This window comes from Puntigrus tetrazona, chromosome 22 (genome assembly GCF_018831695.1).
Source record: "Puntigrus tetrazona isolate hp1 chromosome 22, ASM1883169v1, whole genome shotgun sequence".
Lineage (NCBI taxonomy): Eukaryota > Metazoa > Chordata > Actinopteri > Cypriniformes > Cyprinidae > Puntigrus > Puntigrus tetrazona.
In genome coordinates, this window is record NC_056720.1 from 7,681,247 (window position 1) to 7,703,343 (window position 22,097).

Here is a 22,097-nt window from a genome sequence, read left to right on the forward strand (position 1 = left end):
ATATATATATATATATATATATATATATATATATATATATATGTATATATATATATATGTATATTATATATATATGTATATATATATATATATATATATATATATATATATATATATATATATATATATATATATTACACACACACACAGTATATATAACAATAAAATATAAAATCACAATTTATTTTAAATCAAATCTTTAAATCAAATAACATAAAAATAAAATATTAATTTACAATTATTATAAATGATAATTGTAATGTCTACACATGCACAAAAATGTCATTCGTAAGATTTGTAACATTTATCTTGTTATTTAAACGTTACATAATTGAATTTAATTTTTAAGTTCAACACATCAGAGGCTCCGTGTTTTCAATGGCCCTTCTGCAAATCTAACAGAACAACATTTCATTCATCTGATTAGAGCCTGTAATTGCATAACAAAAAAAACATTTGACAGTAATATGTGACAGTAATAAGCTCTAGCTGGCCGCGGACGAGAAGTCCAATCAGATTTCAACAATCTAAACACGAAATTAAACTCCGACGGCTGCCAAGAAATCTCCCGCTGGAACGGTCCTCTGGAAGACGCAGAACCAGTAATGAAACTTCTGCCGTCACGTAACAACTCCAACGTTCCTTTTACATTTTTAGCCATTGAGCCGCGTTTCCAGACTCACCCTCCTGCTGTTTGTACCGATGGAAGACCAGGACGCTGGACGCTCTCTCCACACCCAGACTGAGCTTCTCGGCGGGCCACTTCCCATATTTATGAACCCTGAAGACGTCGTGCTTCGCGCCGACCCCGTAGATGTAGTCCTCAAACAGGTCGATCCGGAAGGGCTGAGAAATTCCTGGAGAAACCCGATTCATTCACACCCGATAAATTTCATTACGACTGTGAGAAGGCATTCAGCTCCAAAAGCTATTATAAACAAACCCCCTATATTCTGGCGAAAATTATATTGCTCTCTAAGATATATCTAGCAGACAGTTTTCATCCAAGATGGCAGATGAGTAGAGAGAAACGACATTTTTTTCTAAATGTACTTCTTTCAATTGCACTAAAAAGTTAGTATCATATGCAAGTTTATTACCAACATGCTGTCAGCAAAACAATGAAAAAAAACACTAAACCAAACAAAATGAATCAAACTGAAACAAACCAAAATAAAACTAAACAAAAACATTTATTAAAACATCGATATAAAGTTCAACTTAAAAGGTATTGCTTTACAATTTCAACTTTTGTTTTGATTAAAGCACCTAAAATAATGATAAAACGAGGTTTGAATGACTTTGATGTCTGCTAATATTATTATTATAATAAGCGTTTAGGATCGACCACTGATCTTCTTGTAATTTAATAAAAAATATATAATTTTTTTTCAAAGCATTGCCCTAACAAAACATATATTTTTTAAGTTTAGAATATAACTCCCATCAGCTTAGGCATATTTTTTTAACATCATATTCCAGTTTCGTGTCGATTGTCTCTCGGATGAAGTTGTCGCAAAATCAGGCACTTCCTCGTTTTAGAAAGCAGCTGTCTGATTCGCTTGAAGATGTTTGTTTCATTTATTTTTTTTAAAGGACATAAAAACAAAACTGGAGGCTGATTTTAAAATATTGTACAATTTCCGACGAATAGAAACTCACCATCTCGACTGCTAGCAGCCACCAGCGGATCGGAGCCGTCGAAACGCACGCTCCCGATCTGAGACAGCTCAGAGTCTGACCAGTACAGCCGCTGGTTGTAATAATCAATTGCGAGTCCTGAAAAGACACAGACAATTTTATTATAAAATGTTATCGCGATACATTTAAATAGAAAATGAAAAATAAATACTATTATATATATTCTTATTGAAATGTATAATAATCATATAGTTATAACAAATATAAAACAATAAAACGGTTAATTATATGTGCCATTATAAATTAAAAACAGTGGCAATATTATTATATTATATTATATATATTAAAAAAAACTAAGCTAGAAGTGCACTAAAAAAGGTAAATAAGAGAAGACAAAAACATTAAAGGACAAAACACAAACAACTGAAAGCAAAACGAGCAAAAAGTGCAACAAAACAAAAGCATATCAAAACCAAAAAAACAAAAACAAACCTAAATCGGAAAACAAAACGGCAAAAGAAAAAGTAAATAAATGTAAAAATCAGTAAATAAATAATTCAAACAAAAAGCAAAACAAACGAGGAATAAAAAACAACACAACACATAAAAAGCAAAAATAATAATAATAAAATATATATATATATATATATATATATATATATATATATATATATATATAATATTGTTAAAATATTCCACATTAAAAATAACATTAGAATAAATACTGTAATTTGTATTTCTTAATTTTTTTTCTATTAATTAAATATCACTTTTTCTTGATCGAATTAATGAAAACCTTTGCCTTACATTTATTCATAAAAAATCTTAATTAAATGTTTCTATTACCATAAAACCACAGCAACATTAGGCCTTTCCATTAAGAGTAGCAAGAATTTCACCTTGGAATACTGTACGTATGAAACGGTTTCGCTCAAACTTTATATTCATAATGGATTTCACTTTCAGTTGACTGAAATCGAGGTTTTGATGCTCGACGGTGACAGGTATACTCAAACGCTCCTTTATAGCGCAACATTTGGGACATTTCATATATTTTATACTGCGAAATATTTCGAAAAGCGTGACTGGCATTAAAAGAATCTCACCGGTCGGTCTACGCAGGTTCCTCTCCAGTAAAACGCGCCGCAAGGACCCGTCCATGGCGGCCTCTTCAATGTGAGAGTGGTCACCAATCACAGTCCAGTAGACCATCCTAAAGACCGATGGAGGGTATTACTCTCACGCTCCCTGATACAGCAGCCGGGACCCAAAAAACAGACACTCACCCGCGTACAGGGTTAACGGTAATAGCGAAAGGCTCCCCGTCGATGTCTGTGATGAGCCGGGTGCAGTTGGGACCCCCCAGCTGTCCCACGTTGATGGAGTAGCGAAGTCGGCGCCAGTGTGCCGTGTAATAGCTGAACCAGTGCATCCGGGAGTGATCCGTCCAGTACAGGTTCCCCGTCACCCAATCGGCCGAGATGTCCCGGGGCCTCCGGAAGTCTGGACACTGCAAATATAAAGCGTAGTGAAGTTACAAAACCGGCTTGGTGGGACGTTACCGTGACGGTTTGTGAGGAAACTGTCATTGTTCGACTTACTATGACTCCACTGGTTGATGTGATTGGGCTCCTGTCCTGGAGGTCTTTGTAAAAGATCCCCCCGGGTTAAACTGAGTGGCCCACACAAACTTGTGGTGGTGGAATAAAGCGTCCAGGCCGATGATCCGAGCGCTGTCCGAGATTCGGGCCAGTTGAGTGTGTCCATGGGTTTGGTTGTAGGGATACACAAAGCTGCGAATTTCAGTGTCGTTGGCCACGTACAGGACCTGATCTTCTGGTCCTAAACACAGAGATGTATACGTGCAGAACTAATTAAAGTTTGCTTAATATTTGCCCCCTCCCCTCCAAAAACAGAAATAAACACATAAATACAAATTACCATAAAAAAAAGAAACACACAGTAAAAAAGTAAAAAGCTAATTAAATGATAAAAAAGCAAATCATAATAACAACAACAACAAAAATAAACGAAACCGAAAGTGAAAGTGAAACACAACAAAACAAAAAGACAAAAGCACAACACCACAAAACAAATAAAAGCAAAACACTACATAAAACAGGGCAATAAAAAAAAAACAAGGAAAAATTTTACAAAAAGATAGAGCAAAAAATACAAATAAAAACAAAAAATGGCAAAAGCAAAAAAAACAAACAAACAAAAAAACGTACAAAATTAAACAAAAATAAAGCGATACATTTGTTGCACAAACAACAGAAAGTAAATTAAGCAAAACATTTAAAAAGATCAAAGCAAAAAATAAACCAAACAGAATAAAATAAAACCAAAAACAACATCAAACAAAAGTAGGAACAAAACCGAACCCCCCAAAATAAATAAAACAGACCAAACCCAGAGATTTACAAAGAAGCGGTAGTACTAATATCACCGAATCCATGTTATGTGTACATGTTATTTGATTTCATTTAATCATATCATTAACGACTGATTTATTTTTATTACCCTTTGTGATGCATTCCCCATCGATCTCCTTGAAGTTCCGGTCACAAGTGCACTTGTACGAGCCCTTGGTGTTGGTGCAGTACTGCGAGCAGCTCCCGAACCGCAGACACTCGTTCACCTCTGAGGAAAGAGAGGAACACGTCCATCCGTCATCATCACCTCTTTCTCTTTAACAGCGCTGCAGGGAATTCCGGCTGAATCTCAGCTATTCCTGCTGATTTCTGGACTTCCTGTTACGCTCAGCGAGACGACCCTAAAGCGGCGGCTGACATACCTCCAGCGGTCTAATGCCAGCGCTGGAACTGAATACAAAGAGACTGTTGCATTGTGGGCTTTGTACAAAAGACCTTTCATCCACCGGGACGAGCCGAGGGGGCGAGTATTTACGTTGTGTCTTTGCATTTTAACACAAAATTCCCAAACCCAATGTCCTTTATGTTAAAGCAGCACCGCTGCATTATCTTACCAAAAGTATTCGGCTATAAATGATAAAACAAGAGATATGGAAGGCTTTCACAGAACGATCGATATTTGAAAGATTTGTTGACGAAAAGAAAAATCGACCCATTCTGAATCATTTCAGTTTTTTAAATGCTCTGCATACTTCAACATACGACAGAATCCAAGTGAAAATCTCGAGCTACCCAGAATTGATGTCTGAAAGAGAGCTATTAATGTGAATACCTGCTTCTATGAAATATATAACAGTAATTCTCAAAGCACTCGAGACAAGAAAAGACAGCACAGTATTACTTTGAAAGGAAATGTAACTACATAAACTAATATTCAAGTTGTACGCCGTTAATACTAAATATTTCATATAACCTTACTTAGCATTGTTGTCAATATATATATATTTTTTTAATTGTTAAAATGCCAAATTCTAAAAATATTACTTTTATATATAGCATAATTTGTATTTATTGATTGTAATATTTTATTAATATAAATTATTGTTTATAAATAGTATTCTTTGTTTATTAATATGTAATATTATTTATAATAATACAAACCTATATTTTATACACACACACACACACACACACACACACACACATACACACACATACATACATATATATATATATATATATATATATATATATATATATATATATATATATATATCTATATCTATATATATATATTTACACTATAAAAATAAATCTGACTTTCTACTGATAACATATTTAAATTAATATATAGCATAATTTGTATTTATTGATTGATTGATTTAATTTATTAATATAAATTATTGTTTATAATTTATTATTATGAATAGTATTTGTTTATTAATATGCAATATTATTTATATTATTACAAACCTAATTTTAAACACACACACACACACACACACACACACACACACACACACACACACACACACACACACACACACACACACACACACACACACACACACATACACACACACACACACACATATATATATAATCTTATTATTTTGCAATATTTACACAAAACGTATCTTTCTACTGATAATAGTATTTGAATATAATATATAATATTAAATATAATATTTTTGGAAATTGTAACATATTTAATAATAATAATAATAATAATAATAATAAATTATTATTATTATTAGTATTATTATTGATGTGCATATTATTGTTTTTATTACTATTGCTACTAAAAATTAAAAAAATTTCAGATATTTGTGTGTGGAATCTTACTGAACGATGACAAAAAGTCTGAATATCTGAAGAATGGAAATTGCCGTCTTGGTGTTTCCTGTACAAATTGTCTACCTTCGCATTGCTTGTTTTTTGGGTTCCTCTGAAAGCCATGTTTGCACTGGCAGACTGAAGGTGTCTTGGTGTGGTTGCAGAAAGCGTCGTCTCCGCACAAATCGGCCCGTCCTCGACACGCACCATCCACAGAATCTGTGACCCCCGGGGGATAAAATGACACACTGTAAAGATTTCACTCCACAAAACACAGAAACCCAACGCCGAGGAAGAAGGATTACGGCAGGAAGTACACTTACATGCCTTGCAGTCGCGCTCGTCCGATCCGCCGTCTTCGCAATCGTCGAAGAAGTCGCACTGGAGCTCGGCCGGGATGCAGCGGTGATTGGCACAGGAGAATTCGGTCTTTCCGCACGGCCTCTGCCTTTTCATCACCTCCGCTGGAGAAAAGACGGAAAGAGAGAATTTAGAAAAGGAAATTCGTCATTAATCTCTCACCCCGGGTAAAAGGTTTGTCGGTCTTCGGAACACAATTTGAGATATTTTGGATGAGGCTTTTGACTTCCCGGTCAATAACACTGCCGAGGTCTGCAAAGACATCGTCAAAAATAGTCCAATCTGCCATCAGTGGTTCGAACATAACCTTATGACGCGATGAGAATACGTTTTGTTCGGAAAGCAAACAAAAACAACAACTTTATTCAAAAAATTCACCACTGTAGCGCCATTTTGGAGACTAAAAGTTGTTCAAATCAAAGCATAAATACATGTAGAAAACTTGTAACGCCGATGTCAGATGGACTATTTTGACAATGTCTTTCATACTTTTCTGGACCTTGACAGTGTTTACCACGTGGAAGTCAATCCCAGTTTCCATCCGAAATATCTTAAACCGTGTTCAGAAGAAGAACAAAGTTTTTATAGGTTTGGATCGACACGGAGGTAAGCGATTAATGTCAACGTTTTCATTTTGAAGTCGCCATCTAACCACAGTCTCCTTCGTCTGAACCGTCTCCGCAGTCGTTCGCTCCGTTGCAGATTTGTTCGCTCCGGAGACACACTCTGTCGTTCCTGCAGCGGAACGGTCTGTTTGGAGGACATGGCAACTTTCCTGTAGGTCAAAACATATACAGAGCAATCATAACCTCGTTTTTCATCACAGATGTGATCTTTTTTCTTCTTCAGTGGTTTGTGCGGTTCAACCGTTGGTGAAGTGTTTGTAAAGTGCTCCAAGAGCAATTTTTCAGACATTTTACTGCCAGGCCTACAGCGAAAACCATTTTCAGAGAAAAATCGCTGTTTACTACAGTTCAGGTGTGCAGTGTCAGGTTTAATGTGTGTTCAGGATGGTCAAAGTGTCCTGTATTGATTTTTTTTTTTTTTTTTTTTTGAGTGGTCATTCTCACATGACCTTATAAATGTGACCCATTTCAAACCAGCCAGTGATTCCCCTAAACCAAACGCTCTAACCCGGCATGCTCAACGTTTTCAAAAGAAATGTCATCATTTCATCTGAAAATCACAATCAGAAAAAAAAAAAAACGTTTAAAAAATATTTAATATTTAAGGGGAATAATTTAAGGGGAAGCCGAGTGCCTATGACAAATCATCTGTTCTGAAAAAAAAAACTTTATTGATTTTTTTATAAATTAATTATTTAATAAATTATATATTTAATAGAAAATGTATTATTATTATGAAAGTAGTAGTAGTATAAATAGTAAAACATAAATAGTACTACTACTACTACTACTAATAATAATAATAATAATAATAATAATAATAATAATAATAATAATAATTAAGCAATATTAATTACATGAAAATAATAGCAAAACAAAAATAACAACAACCCAAAACACCCAAACAAAATAAAACAACACAAAACAAAACAACAATGGGAAAAATAAGCATGCTCAGCAAACTAGCTATAAATTTAGCACACATGATAAAAAAAGAACTATAACAATATTAACATATAAATATTGTAAATACATAAATATTTATTTTAATTAGTGAATTAATTAATTGTATGCGTCTTCAATGAGAAAACAATTGTACATGTAGGAGAAAAAATGGTAAATAATTAAATTACTAATAATAATTAAATAAAAGTAAATAATTAAATAAGTATAGAATGTTTTTAAATGAATTAAGAGGAAACAAAAATAAACATGCACATCAATCGAAACTAAAAACAAAAAAAAAAGAAACAAACAAACAACAAACTAAATGAATGTTTTTAAACAGCCTGGCTTCATAAACGCACCACACATGTTTGAATCTTCGTCTGAGTTGTCTCCGCAGTCATCCTCCCCGTCGCACAGCCAGACCAGCAGCTTACACAGAGTGTTGTTACAAACAAACTCGTCCGCGCGGCAAACCAACGAGCCTGCAAACAAAACATCACGCTCTTTACTATGCCTTGCTCGCGACTGATTGTCTTGAACTAAAACGCGAGTTACAAGCATCGCTCGAATGAAGCTTTTCGTCAGTTTTATTGACATTAATTGTTTAATTTAAGAGTGTAATATATGCATAATTCTCACTTGAAAAAAAAGGAGGTCTGGGCTCATGCTGCTTTAAAAAAAAAAGCAACAGGACACTAATTTGCACCTCATTCAGAGAAAGTTTGTGAATATATAAATACGAGACTTTGAGCGCCATTGAATTTAATCCGTAACCTCGCACTTTCCCACACAAGGACACTCTTGGAGCATTTTGAGTTTTTTTTAACAAATATGCATTTAATCTACAGTTAAATATTTAAATGAAGGAGTTCGCGTGTTATTTTCACATGAATGTGTCCCGTCATTGTAAGGAGATATTCATTGGGTTTGTATCCGAAGCAATTTGTGCCGTCATATAGATTTCTATAAGACGTCTAACCATTCAAGCCATCTGTAAAGATGTATTTCAAAGCCCTTTTTGTTGTTTGAAAAAAATAAATAAATAAACCACATCTGGCATTGAGATGCTTTTAATAATCATCATCGGCTCAAAAAGACATTTTAAGTCCTTTTCCCAGCGCGACGAAAGCTTTTATAAACCCCGATGATGAAATTTACGGAGCCCGTTTAGTTCCTCAGGTACAGTGAAGCGCGGGCATTACAGGCGCTGTCAAAGCAAAAGCATCATCTGGGGAAAACAAGAGCGATTGTAACCTATAAAATGACTGGAGATCCGTTTTTGCGGTGGCTTTTAAAGGACTAAGTTTGGCTCGGAGTTCAGAAAGCGTGTTTTTTATAACCTTAAAGAGGCTGTTAGACTAAGAGCGTTGCTTTTTCTGAAAATACTCCTTGCTTTTCTCACCCTGAGCCCTGTTTCTTTGTCGTCAGGCCTGAGAGTTTTCTAGCAGGTGTTCGACAGAAATGGACATAAATATCGCAAGAAGACGAAAAGAAAGAGGGGAGGAAGGAGCAGATGACTTAAAACCACTTAAAATCAATATTTGTTTTTAAAAAAATGGAACATCATAAAAAGAAAGAAAATTAAATTACCAAAATCCTCTCTTATTTAGACTTTTCTCTTTTTATGCCCGACGCTATGAAAATAATTATATATTATATTCATAATTAAATGAAACAAAAAGACGAATAAATAGCTAAAAAAATAACACTGACGGAAATAATGCACAGTTGCTTAGATTTAATTAAATTAATTACATAAATCAAATTTTTGTATTAGTGACATTTAGACTAGATAATAAATAATACAATAAGAAAAAATATAAAAATCAAAGAAAATTGAGGTATACTAAAATTGCTTATTTGGGACAAGAAAGCCAAGGGTAGTCAAGAAAGCAAGCAAATAAAAAGAAACAATCAAATATATAATTAAATGTTTTTAAAAAACCTAAAAAATAATAATAATATTTATTTATAGAAAACAAGGGATAACTTTACTTTTTAGAGTCAGTTTTCCTCATTTTACCTCTTTACACCAAAATCCAAAATCACAGATAGATATTATTATTATTATTATTATTATTATTATTATTATTATTATTATTATGCAATAAATAAATAAATCAATAAGATAATGGTTTATTATTATTTTTATTATCATTATTATCATTATTATTATGCAATAAATAAATAAATCACTTTAGGAACTGAATATTCTGAATTTCACACTTTTTTATGTGTAATGTTTAACTTAGCTTGATTAATTCAAATATATGACTTATTTATAACAGGAAACATTATGATATTTCCAGATTTACTTGAGCACTAAATCCAAAACGTCATCCCCATCAAGATTAGACAAAGATCAAAGACGCCTGATTGTGAAAAAAACAAAACAATAAACCCCAGTCAATACTCCAGTCAATCCAGTCAATACTCGTCCACTGACTCAGTGCAGTCTCAAAAAAAACACCAACTCTGAAGAGAAATTCAAAATAACCACAACGACATTTAGAAAATGGCAAATAAATAAATAAGACGTTTAGAAACAGGACTTCATCTTTGATGCAAACACTTCCAAAGAGCCGCAGGTGTGGGACGACCGGCGTTGTCTTCGCAACAACATCAACGAGCGCAATTTTTCAAAACACTGAAATTAGGCCTTTCATGTAGTCGCTTGTCAGATATCAAGTGGCAACCGGGAACCTTTCATCCTCGCCAATTTTCACAAATATTGGAGAAATGACTTCTCTCGTGAGGCTGAGGATTTTTCGGCTGATCCGCCGTAATGTATTCTTCTGATGATCATGTTTGTGAAAATCCCTCAAGTCTGTCACGGGTTGAAACTGAAATTTAAAGGCACTGGCATGAATACGTCAGCCTGTCGCACACGTCTGTCACTCTGGGTCGTGCGCCTTTACAGCTGATGTAACGCTTACATTTACTTAACGTGCTATTTATGCAATATTTGGCACTAAAAAACATAACGCTTGAATAAATATATACAGACCTGTAGTGAAGATAACGTACAGGACGCATTTCAGAAAAAAATCATTTTATTATTTTAGTTTAGCCCTGTTTGTATTATGAGTCATTTTTTTATTATTTTTCAACAGAAAAAATTACAATAATATATAATATATGTTTGTGTGTGTGTGTGTATTTATTATGCATATATAAAAACAAAAACAAAATTCCAATTATAATTATATATAATATATGTATATATGTGTATACATGTGTATATATATCTATCTATCTATATATATATATATATATATATATATATATATATATATATATATATATATATATATATATATATATATATATATATATATATATATATATATATATATATATACATACACACACATATATATATATATATATATATATATATATATATATATATATATATATATATATATATATATATATATATATATATATATACATATATATATATATATATATATATATATATATATATATATATATATATATATATATATATATATATATATATATATATATATATATATATATATATATATATATATATATATATATGTATATATGTGAACCTGTGAAAAAATGCTGATTCCATAAATTTTATTATAATAAATATGTTAAATCATTAATTAGCTCGAATGCTAGTTATAACCACACTCAAAAAATACATCACGAGTGCACAATTTATTAGTAGCAGTAGTAATAGATGTAGTAGTATTAGTATTGTTATTGTTGTTAAAAATAATGATTCTATTAGGAATTGTATTGTACATTATATTATTCATTTTACATATGTACATATTTATTGAAAATCAACTCAAAGATTAAGTGTAACTTAGCATATTAAAAAAATAACAAGATAAATAGACGGATCTAGATAAAACTTCATTTCTACTTTCTCAATCCCATGCAAAGCATGCTGGGAAGTAGAAATCTGCTGCTCAGTAACAGATCTGGGGAGTTACCCTGATCACAGTTGTCCTCGTCACTTTGATCCAGGCAGTCGGAGACTCCGTCACATCTCCAGCGGGAGGGAACACAGTGTGCTCGATTCCGACACAGGAACTCGTCCTCCTTACAGTCCCGGATACAGTCCACCTGACCACACACACACACGCACACACACAAGCACACACAAACATGCACACACACACGCACGCACACACACACACAGCTCGAGTCAATTTCAATGACTCAACTGAATGATTGGTTGAATTAAGAGGCGTGTCCTCTTTAGCAATGACCTTTGATCTTTTTCTACAGCTGAAATTGCTTTTTATATATAATGCATGGAAGAAACGCGGCCTCGGCTCTCTAGGGGCTTTTGAAAAAGAGGTCTGTTTTAATGGGCCTTATTAGGACAGGCAAACTCGTTTGAACTGTTGACACCGCATTATGAGCGAGGGTGTAATTAAAGCAAAGTCCTGAGAGAAAACAGAGCGCAGTCTTGAGGAAAAGGCCTGCTATTACCAAGAGACTATGCAGCAATACTGAGCAACGCCGAGATCTTAAACGAATAGCTCACCCAAAAAGTACAATTCCGTTATCATTGGCTCACCCTCGAATAGTTCCAGACCTGTACGAATTTCTTTGTTCTGCCGAACACAAAGGAAGACGTCTTGAAGAAAGTTTGTTACCAGACTTTTTTGGTTAACTTCCAAAAAATAATGGTTACCCAAAAACCCAGCCTGGTAAACTAAACAAGATATCTTTGTGTTCAGCAGATTTGGAAGTACTTGAGAGTAAGGAAAGGATGACATAATTTTTATTATTTTTATTTTTATTATTAAATAGTCAGAGTTAACAAGATATAGAAATAGTTATATTTTGGACACCACTGACGTCTATTGTATTGATGAAACATAAAATTTTTTTTTACTTATAATAATAATAAAATGCCAATTTTTTTTTTTACTGTGGTTATGAGTAGTAGCAAATTCTAATTCTAACATTTAGGCTGATGAAATCAGTATTGTGAAAATAAATCTTTGCAGAAGTTGCATATGAATTTTTATTTAGATATAATCAATTTATATAGATATAATCAACTCAATGGAGGTATTTTAAACAAGAAATGCTGAACGCTGATGTTTAAAATTCGAATATGAATTTTAAATTGCCAGTAGGGGGCAGAACGTCACTGTTAATAAATGAGTCATTGCATTTGAAGCGAATCACTTACGACTGATTCATTCAGGAACAAAACGCAGATGAACTATATGAACTGATATTGACAGTAATTACAAAAAGACACAATTTAGCTTTCCTTTTTGAAGATTTCAAGTTTTGGACGCCATTGACTTTCACCGTATTGATGAATACAATTGAAAAAACTCTTATTTTTAATGTGCTGTATGAAGAACATTCAAGTTTGGTACACCATAAGGCTGATTCAATTATGACAGCTTTCTTTTTTGAGCGCGCTATCCCTTTTTTTCAGCGCATGCACCCAAACTGACCTCATCAGACCCGTCTGAGCAGTCGTTTTGTCCGTCGCATCGCTGAGCGGCCGACACACAGCCTCCTCCAACACACACATACTCGTTCTGAGCGCACGACGTCGGCCGAGCTGCGCAGACACAAGGAATTCACAAAACAACATCAAGAAAACTTCTGCACGTAACAGGACGCACCAATCCACGCGTCCCGGGACAAGCTGCTCCTCGAAAGCGCACACGTGACTCCCCGCTGTCTGAAATAAACCCAGCTGCGGCATCGGTCAGCGAGAGGTTGCACTTTTTGAAGTGTTTTCAGCCACATTAATATTAATCGTAGGGTAAAATTCCCCTGGCTTGCTCTGAGTCACAGGGAAGAAGCGAAAAATGGAAAGGGAGCGCGAGAGCTTTCTGAATGCATCTCCAGCGGTCTTACGATCAGAATAATTCACCGGCGGTGCAGGCGCGGATGGACTCGGGTACCCTGAGCACAGCACACAACTCTGAAATATTCAAGACCAGGGCCAAGAAAGACGGCAGGGAGACCTCAACTTAAAAAAAATAAAAAAGAAGAAGAAGAAGAAGAAGAAGAAGAAGAAGAAGAAGAAGGGAGAAACACTTGAAGTCTCTTGGGGTTAAAGTAACAGATGAAGCTGAGGTTCAGAACATGCATTATTCTGAGTTCTTGAGTGTTCTTGGGTTCTTTAGCTGTAGATTTAAAAATAAATCAACATGTTATGCAATCTACTATAAACACGAACATTTTAGTATGTACTCACATGCACGCACATATATATAACATTTGAAGTGGATCAAAAAAGTTGATCAAATTATTAAAAAGTTTATAAAATTTGTTCTAAGACATGAATGTATTTTGAATGGACAATTCTGATAAAAAGTATTGATTTTTCTTTTTCTTTCTTTATTTTTTATATATATTAAATGTTATAATATTATATAATTATTGTAATGAAAAATAATACAATTTAAATATATTACTTCAACTTTAATTATAATGTGTGTACACACACACACACACACACACACACACATATATATATATATATATATATATATATATATATATATATATATATACATATAAAAGGTATTGATCTACTTCAAATGTTGACTACTTTGAATATATATTTGATATAATGATATAATAATTGCAATGAAAAATATACTACAATTTAAATATACTACATTAACTTATATCTTCAATTATTATATCTTTATATTATAGAATCAATTTGTGTGTGGGGATTTAAATATAGTAACTTTAATAATTAAAAATAATACAATAATAATTATTATGATAAAACATATATAATGTTAAATAATATGTAATAAACTGATTTGATGTACACAATACAATGTGGATGGATTTTATGGATTTAAATACAATTTAAATAATTATTAAAATGTATTTCATTATGATTCAGAATGGATATTTGGATAGATAAAGTAGATAGATAAATAATATTTTAGATAGATTTATAGATTATAATTAAATAAATATGTAATATAAAATGTATAAATATTAAATAAAATGTAAAACATTCTACTGTGGATGGATGGATGGATGGATGGATGGATGGATGGATGGATGGATGAGTAGATAGATGGATAGATGGATAGATGGATAGATAAGTAGATAGATAGATAGATAGATAGATAGATAGATAGATAGATAGATAGATAGATAGATAGATAGATAGATAGATAGATAGATAGATAGATAAAGAGATAGATAGATAGATAGATAGATAGATAGATAGATAGATAGATAGATAGATAGATAGATAGATAGATAGATAGATAGATAGATAGATAGATAGATAGAGAGATAATGACTTACACTGAAGAAAAAAAACAACTTTTGACTTAATTTGACTTCACAGCTCCGGGGAGGAGCGTAGCTTGCTATTGACGTCCCAGAGGAAGTGAATATTGAAAATCCATCTAGAGTAAGTGGATTTGCCATCTGTTCCTCAGGAATAGATGAAAAGGCAGATGAGAGGACGATATTTTGCCTCCTTATATAAATGAACTGAAAGCATCACAGGTAGATGTTCAGGGTGCACATAAATACTTGCCACAAAAGACGACACGCTTCTTTACAGCAGCCTCTTTTAAAACATAAACTGGGCCGGAGTGTTTGCAGGTGTACCACACTCACATCGAGTGTACTTAAGCAGCCCTTTTAGACTCTAAGGAGTCCATCGCTGAGGGAAGAACAAGCCGTTCCCCGCAATGAAACTCCTGAGGTGACAAAGATGACAAATGCGGGGTCGTTTCGCTGTTCGTTTTAAGCGGGAGTAGTTTAGCGCTTATAAATGAAGGCGGCAGGGTTTGAGGTCGTTCAGAGATCTCCAGTCGCCGCTGTGTAGTCACAGGCCCGCGATTCCCTTCGGATAAAAGGTGTCCGCTCGGCGACATGTGATTATGGGAGTGCCAAGCTAGCTGTCTGGGAACAGCTTTGATCGGTTCTGGATCCGTTTGCATTATTTAAAGAGCGTGTGGAAGCAGCTAACCTGTCATAGCAGTGTTGGCAGGGCTGCAGTTGGCCTCATCTTCCCCGGTTTTGCAGTCTTCCTGTCCATCACAGAGCCATTTGACTGAGATACAGAGATGATTCAGGCACTGGAACTGATCCTCGGAGCAGTGGCTCTCGCAGCCTCTCTGAAAACACACTTAGGGAGATCAGCACTCTTAACAGGAACCAGACGAATGATTTTTAGCAGTTGACGAATGTGGTGCTCGAAACCTCGTCGGAGTTATCGGTGCAGTCGAAGTCGCCGTCGCAGCGGAAACGCGACGAGATGCACTCTCCGTTGGCGCAGATGAAATTTTTCGAATTGCACGTTACCGGCTCTGAAAAGAGAAGAGAGAGAGAAAGATTTTGGACTTCTGTTATTATCGGAAGCAAGGACTGTGAAAGCCAAAGAAGCTTTTGGCAGCAGTAAAGCCAACAAACAAATGGCTAAATGCTTTTTTTTCTCTCTCTTTTGGTATTGTTATGAAGAGGAAGACGCATCCAGACTTTGTCGGGTAAGACCTGCCGGGAAGCCAAAGAACTGGCATGGAGAAAATGTGAAAATGAGAAAATGAGTCTATATGTAAATAAGAAAAAGATGGAAAAGACAGAATTGGTAAACGGACGACGGCAATTAAAGGCGAGGAAGTGAATACATGCAAGTGAACAAAACAAATAAAAATGTCTACGAATAACTAACGAGCAAACAAACAAGTGAGCAAATCAAGTGAACGGATGAATGACAGAAAACAAACGGAACGGTAAAATAACCACGAAAGCAGAAAGACACATTAAAGACGAATAAAAAATGAATAAAAAATGAAGCATTAAATAGGAAAAAAGGAAGACGGAAATGTACAAAGAAAAATAAACAAACAAACAACAACAACAACAAAAAAAAAACGTAGGAACAAATAAACAAGCAGGTTTAAGAAAGAAGATTAAGAAGAGACAGACATAAAAGGAAACACAGGGAACAAACAAGTACAATAAATACAAAAAAATAGGGATGAACCGATAATCATCGGCTGATATGCAATGTGCATTTTGTCAGTGAAAGCGGTTCTGTAATGCCATCAGGTGCGTGAATTCACATGATGAGCTTCACTGATGAGCTGCGCAAATTCATTTTCATTATCGACGAAAGAAAGAGCGAGAACAGACACAAGAAGCGAGTGCTGCCGTGTCCCTCCTCTAACTCTATTATCAGACTCTCTGCATCCGGCTCCGGCTCTCTGCAGATTATCTGCCCTGACATCACGACTTTATATCCTCCCAGTGATGTTCCTGTGTGAGGCTCCCAAGGTGAATCCAGCAGAGGGAAAGAAATCCATCCTCTGCCTCGATTCACTGCCACCCAGATAACACACCTGGATATTACAGCTGGACACACACACATATCAGAGCAGGGATTCATCTCTAGATTAATACGTGACCATATACCAGTCATATTTCCCCTTAATAGAGTGAAATCAAACAAAAACAGAACCTTTTGTGATGACGCCTATTTTTGATGGTCCCTTTTGAGCATTCTGTTGACATTAAGGAACGTTACATGTCAACAAATGTCTGATTAATATCTGCTGTGATGGTCTCCCAATAAAGCGAAACCCCCTTTTGTACACAAACAGACTCTAAAATGTAAACTCAAGCCTAACAAGAACCCTTCAGTAGCCTGTGTTCGTTAAGATTGTTAAAAAACGGGCTCTAGGGAAATGCTGCACGCTGATACTGAATACATAACGCGTTTGTATTAGTGTCTGTTGTGATGTAGATCAGCGAGGGATCCGTGAGCTCACTTTTAATTGAAAGAGATGGAGAGATTGACAGCGGAAGGCTGAGAGAAAGGAAAAAAGGGGTAGAGAGACCGACTGCACATAATATCACAGTTTACGAATCCTACAAGTCTGACGTGACAGCTGGGAAACCTTCAAGACAATGTTGATCTTTAGTAAATAATGCTGAGCCAACAGCTGCTTTAAACCGGCGCTGATTTGTTTTGAGTAGGTTGTGCAGCGTCAAAAGTTTCTGACAAACTAGTAGGTTCGAGCGCAACTTCAAAGGAAAGGGGAAAAGGAGGAGGAAGAGATAAAGAACAAGAGGAAGGACAGAGTTGGCAAACGAATGAAAGGCAAACAAACAATAAAGACGCATTAACGGAACAAAATAGACAAGACAAAACAGGCGAATGAACCGCCAGACGAAGATATTAAAATAAACAACCGATAAAGCGAATAAACAAAAGACAGAAAGGACGAAAAATGGATCTAACAAGTGAATTAACTAAACAAACGACTATGAAAAACAAACAAATGGCAGATAAAAGAGAACATAAGACACAAGAAAGTAAACTAACAACTGAAAAACAGACAGTGAGCAAACATGCAGGAGAAAAACGAAAGAAAGAAAGAAAGAAAGAAAGAAAGAAAAAGAAAGAAAGAAAGAAAGAAAGAAAGAAAGAAAGAAAGAAAGAAAGAAAGAAAGAAAGAAAGAAAGAATACAGTTAACAGCAAAGTACATAAAAGTGTAAAGTAAAGGGAAATAATGGAAAAATTGAGAAGAAAGACAAGGAGGAAAAGGATAAGGAGGAAAAAGGAAGAACATTTCAGTATAGCTAAAGGCAAAACAAGATAAAGGAAATGTAAAGAAACGGGATTTGAAGGAAATAGGGTTAAAGAAGGGGAAGTAATGGATGTGAGGAAGATGGAAAGAAAGGGAAAGGGGGAAAAGGAAACTGATGGAAGTAAACAAAACAGAAGTTACGAAAAACAGACAGAAAAAAGAAAAGGGGAAACAAAAGGGAACAAGAAGTGGAAAAACCAAAGGAAAGAACTGCTTTCTGCTGCAAGCACAAGTCTGACTTACATCATGATCACAATTCTGAATAAATGATGGCAGCGGCTCTGTAATCGAGTAAATAAATGGTCCGAGCTCATGCCACAGCACAGAGGAAAAAGCCAACATGCATGGCCGTTCATCACGGAGCCCTCGCCGGGAGCTACAGGACCGCTGCCATTAAAACCAAATTGCAGATCAGTGTGAGAGATCGATTCTGCCATTCAGTGGGACACTTTCTCCGCTAACTGTCAATCAACGTCACAGAGCTGACAAAAAAAAGCATACAGCTGCACTCTAGAGGACGGTAGTTAGCAACATCTCGAGAAGACAGGAAAAATACCTGTCTGCATTTCAGGGAAATTGATATAATCGCTAAAGTTCCAGAGCAATCGACACACAATCTCATTTCACTTTTGTTTGAAAGCGTGGAGCTCGAGGCTGAAGACACAGCTGAAGTGTGATGAGATCCACTGGGCTTTAGGAGCTTCTTTGAGCACTGGAGAACTTCTTCTGTGGCTATGTAATGACTCAGACGTCAAGGGGAAAATAGGGAATGAATATGGAGATTTCAGACAACAGTCGCGGTGATGAAGTGATGGACGCTGTTTGAGACCCATGTGCTCCTCAGAAGAAAAAGATGGCTCAGTGTCACACACTGACGCACCAGCGTTAGCTTATAAATCCCTCTCTGAGGATCCAACATCTATGTGCCACACACTGCGGAGCGTGATATCAATCCATTTTTTTGTTCGCTTTTTTTTTTAAAACCCTGCTGTGCCTGTATGTCTGGCTGTGTTAAGAGCCAAGCGCGATAAGAGGAACATATGAAAGCTGAACGTACTTAAATGTCAAAGCATTCGCATGTCGAAAGAGACAAGAAGATTAGAGCTTGATTACGGCGTTTAACTAAACTGCTGTAAATAATGCATGGGGCGACGAAACCGAACGAAACGACACCGAAAACTGCAACTAAGTAATGAAACACGACACAATGAAACCAAACAAAACAAGAAAGCAAAGCACAAATAAACGACAAAATACCGCCAGATGAATCTAAGAGTAAATAAAGTAAACGAAACATGGCATGATCAAACTAAATAACAAAAGAGACAACGTAAGCGACGTAAGCTAGGCTAAATAACAATGAATGTAACTGAAAACAACATAAAACAAAAAAATTTACAAAACAGCACAATGAAACTAAACTAAACAAAACTACAAAGCACAATGAAACTAAACAATTCAGGATAATGAAACTAACTAAACAATGCGCTACACCACAGTGATACTTAAACTAAACTAAACTAACTAAATAACAGTACAGTGAAACTAAACAAATTAAATGTTGCACCATCAAACAGAACTAAAATAGTAACTGTATAAATAATATTAAACAATGTAACACAACCGAACTAAACATTATTCTACTAACCATAAACCTACACAAAGTTACTTTTAGTCTACAATTAGGATTCTCGAAATAAAGCGTAACAGCACGATAAATCTAAACTAAACCAAATAAACTAAACAAAATATTACAGAACAATTAAACTAAATAACATCACGATAAAACTGAACAAATCTAAAAAGTAACTAAACGGCACAGCACAATTAAACAAAAATCAAACCAAACACTGCACAATGAAACTTAATACCGCAACGCAACTGAAGCAAACCAAACCGAACCGAACTACCTAAAATAAAAAAAAAACAAGAACTAAACAGCACGAATCAGCGCAGTGAAATTAGCCTGTAAGCGATGCAGCTCAACGAAACTAAACAAAACAACGAAGCACAAGGAAATGAAACTAAACAAAAGCACAATTTGACTAAACAAACAAATCCAAACTTACTAATCAAAAATAACAATTAAATAACACAATATGACTAAACAAAAAGTGGCTAAACAACACAGCACAACGAAACTAAACAAAACCAAACTAGCTGAACTACAAGTAACTAAAACAAAGTAGTTTTAGTACCGAACTAACAAGTAAATAAAACATCAATACGAAAACTAAACGTGGCAAACTGAAACGAAAATCTATACAAGAAAACCAGCACAAAACAATGAAACCAAACCAAAAAAAAATAAAAATACACATCCCAGCTGTCACAGAGAGGACGTGTTTGTTGAGCTATTCACCGCATAACTTTGTAGAAGTGAAATAAGAGATTAAATGCAGAATCACGTACTGCAGTTCTCCTCGTCTGAATTGTCGCTACAGTCGCTCTGGCCGTCACACCTCCAGTGGTCCGGTATGCAGTTGTTGTCCTTGCAGCGAAATTCATGCGGCCCGCACGTCTTTTCATCTGCATACACAAACAAACAGAGCATTCATCTGAATATCCTCATCGCAATTACTGTGTAAAACCAACAGGGGTCCCGAGCTCTTAGAAAAACATGTTTTACTTTAAAAACTCTACTTTTTACACAATATTAAGACAAAAAACTTTTATATCACCTATAGTACTTTTTTATACTTTAAAACCAAACAATGAAACTAAACAAAGCACGACAAGAAATAAATTAAACTACACTAAAATAAAAGCAAAACAAAACCCTAAACTAAAACTAAAGGACAAAATAAAAAAGTGCAACTTCATATATAAGCTTCTTAAATTGTTGAATTGAAAAACAACCCAGTGGTGACCCTTATTTTAAGGTACAAACCATATTAATTTATTTTTAAGTTGGTATATTTTACAAACAAATGGGGAACGCTACTAAAATCAATACGTTATTACGCTGGGTTAAGGTGAATATTCCATTATAAACTATATTAAAATAATATTAAAACTACAGTTTATTTATTGGTACTATTTTCCCAGCAACTGCACCTGGCAGGTTTTTTAAACTTAAATTATATATTTTTTTCTTCACAGAATCCTACAAGGCCGAATCAGAGGCACAATAGTGTAAATCACATTTCCTTGCTCTGAAATAATCAACATGCTAATCCGAGCTGATTTGAGTACAGGAAATCAGAAATGCAATTTCCCCTCATCTGAATGTCTGCGACGACTAATCCAACTATCATGAGAGATGATGAGAACATAATGCATGATTAATTGACAATCACAATGCTGTGTTTGAGTCCTAATTCCCCGACTTAAAGTGACATTAAGAGAATTCTAATTTGGAAAGAACAAGGCTGGAATATTAAGATTTTCCCTCAAACGGCTTTAGGGCTCGAATCACCTTCAACTCGGACGAAGGGAAAATTTTCCTCATTAAAACTTAAACGAGAATGAGAGTACTTTTTACACTCGATTTGATAGGTTTAAAGAAAAAAAAATGATCGAAATTGAGTCAAAACACGGAAAGAAAAAAATCTAAATATTTACTAAATTAAAAACAAAATGAAGGCAAGCAAACGAACCCGGCAGGTGCAATGAATGAATTCGTTGTTTTGAATGCATTTGTGTCGGTCTGTACGCTTTTAAAGAGCTACGGGCAGCGTTCTCGGCTAATTAGCTTTCGCCG

At 34.8% G+C, this 22,097-nt stretch overlaps 1 protein-coding gene across 1 annotated transcript in view; it reads right to left on the reverse strand.

Annotated features, from left to right (window-relative positions):
- lrp1ba (low density lipoprotein receptor-related protein 1Ba) overlaps positions 1-22,097 on the reverse strand; it is a 228,098-nt gene that overhangs the window by 19,459 nt on the left and 186,542 nt on the right. Inside the window, 16 exon segments of the mRNA XM_043222495.1 lie at positions 684-857; positions 1,663-1,779; positions 2,748-2,854; positions 2,928-3,151; positions 3,243-3,298; positions 3,301-3,483; positions 4,165-4,284; positions 5,937-6,071; positions 6,176-6,316; positions 6,865-6,987; positions 8,146-8,268; positions 11,764-11,896; positions 13,258-13,367; positions 15,771-15,918; positions 16,004-16,110; positions 20,807-20,923. Coding sequence (XP_043078430.1) covers positions 684-857; positions 1,663-1,779; positions 2,748-2,854; positions 2,928-3,151; positions 3,243-3,298; positions 3,301-3,483; positions 4,165-4,284; positions 5,937-6,071; positions 6,176-6,316; positions 6,865-6,987; positions 8,146-8,268; positions 11,764-11,896; positions 13,258-13,367; positions 15,771-15,918; positions 16,004-16,110; positions 20,807-20,923 — 2,118 coding nt within the window.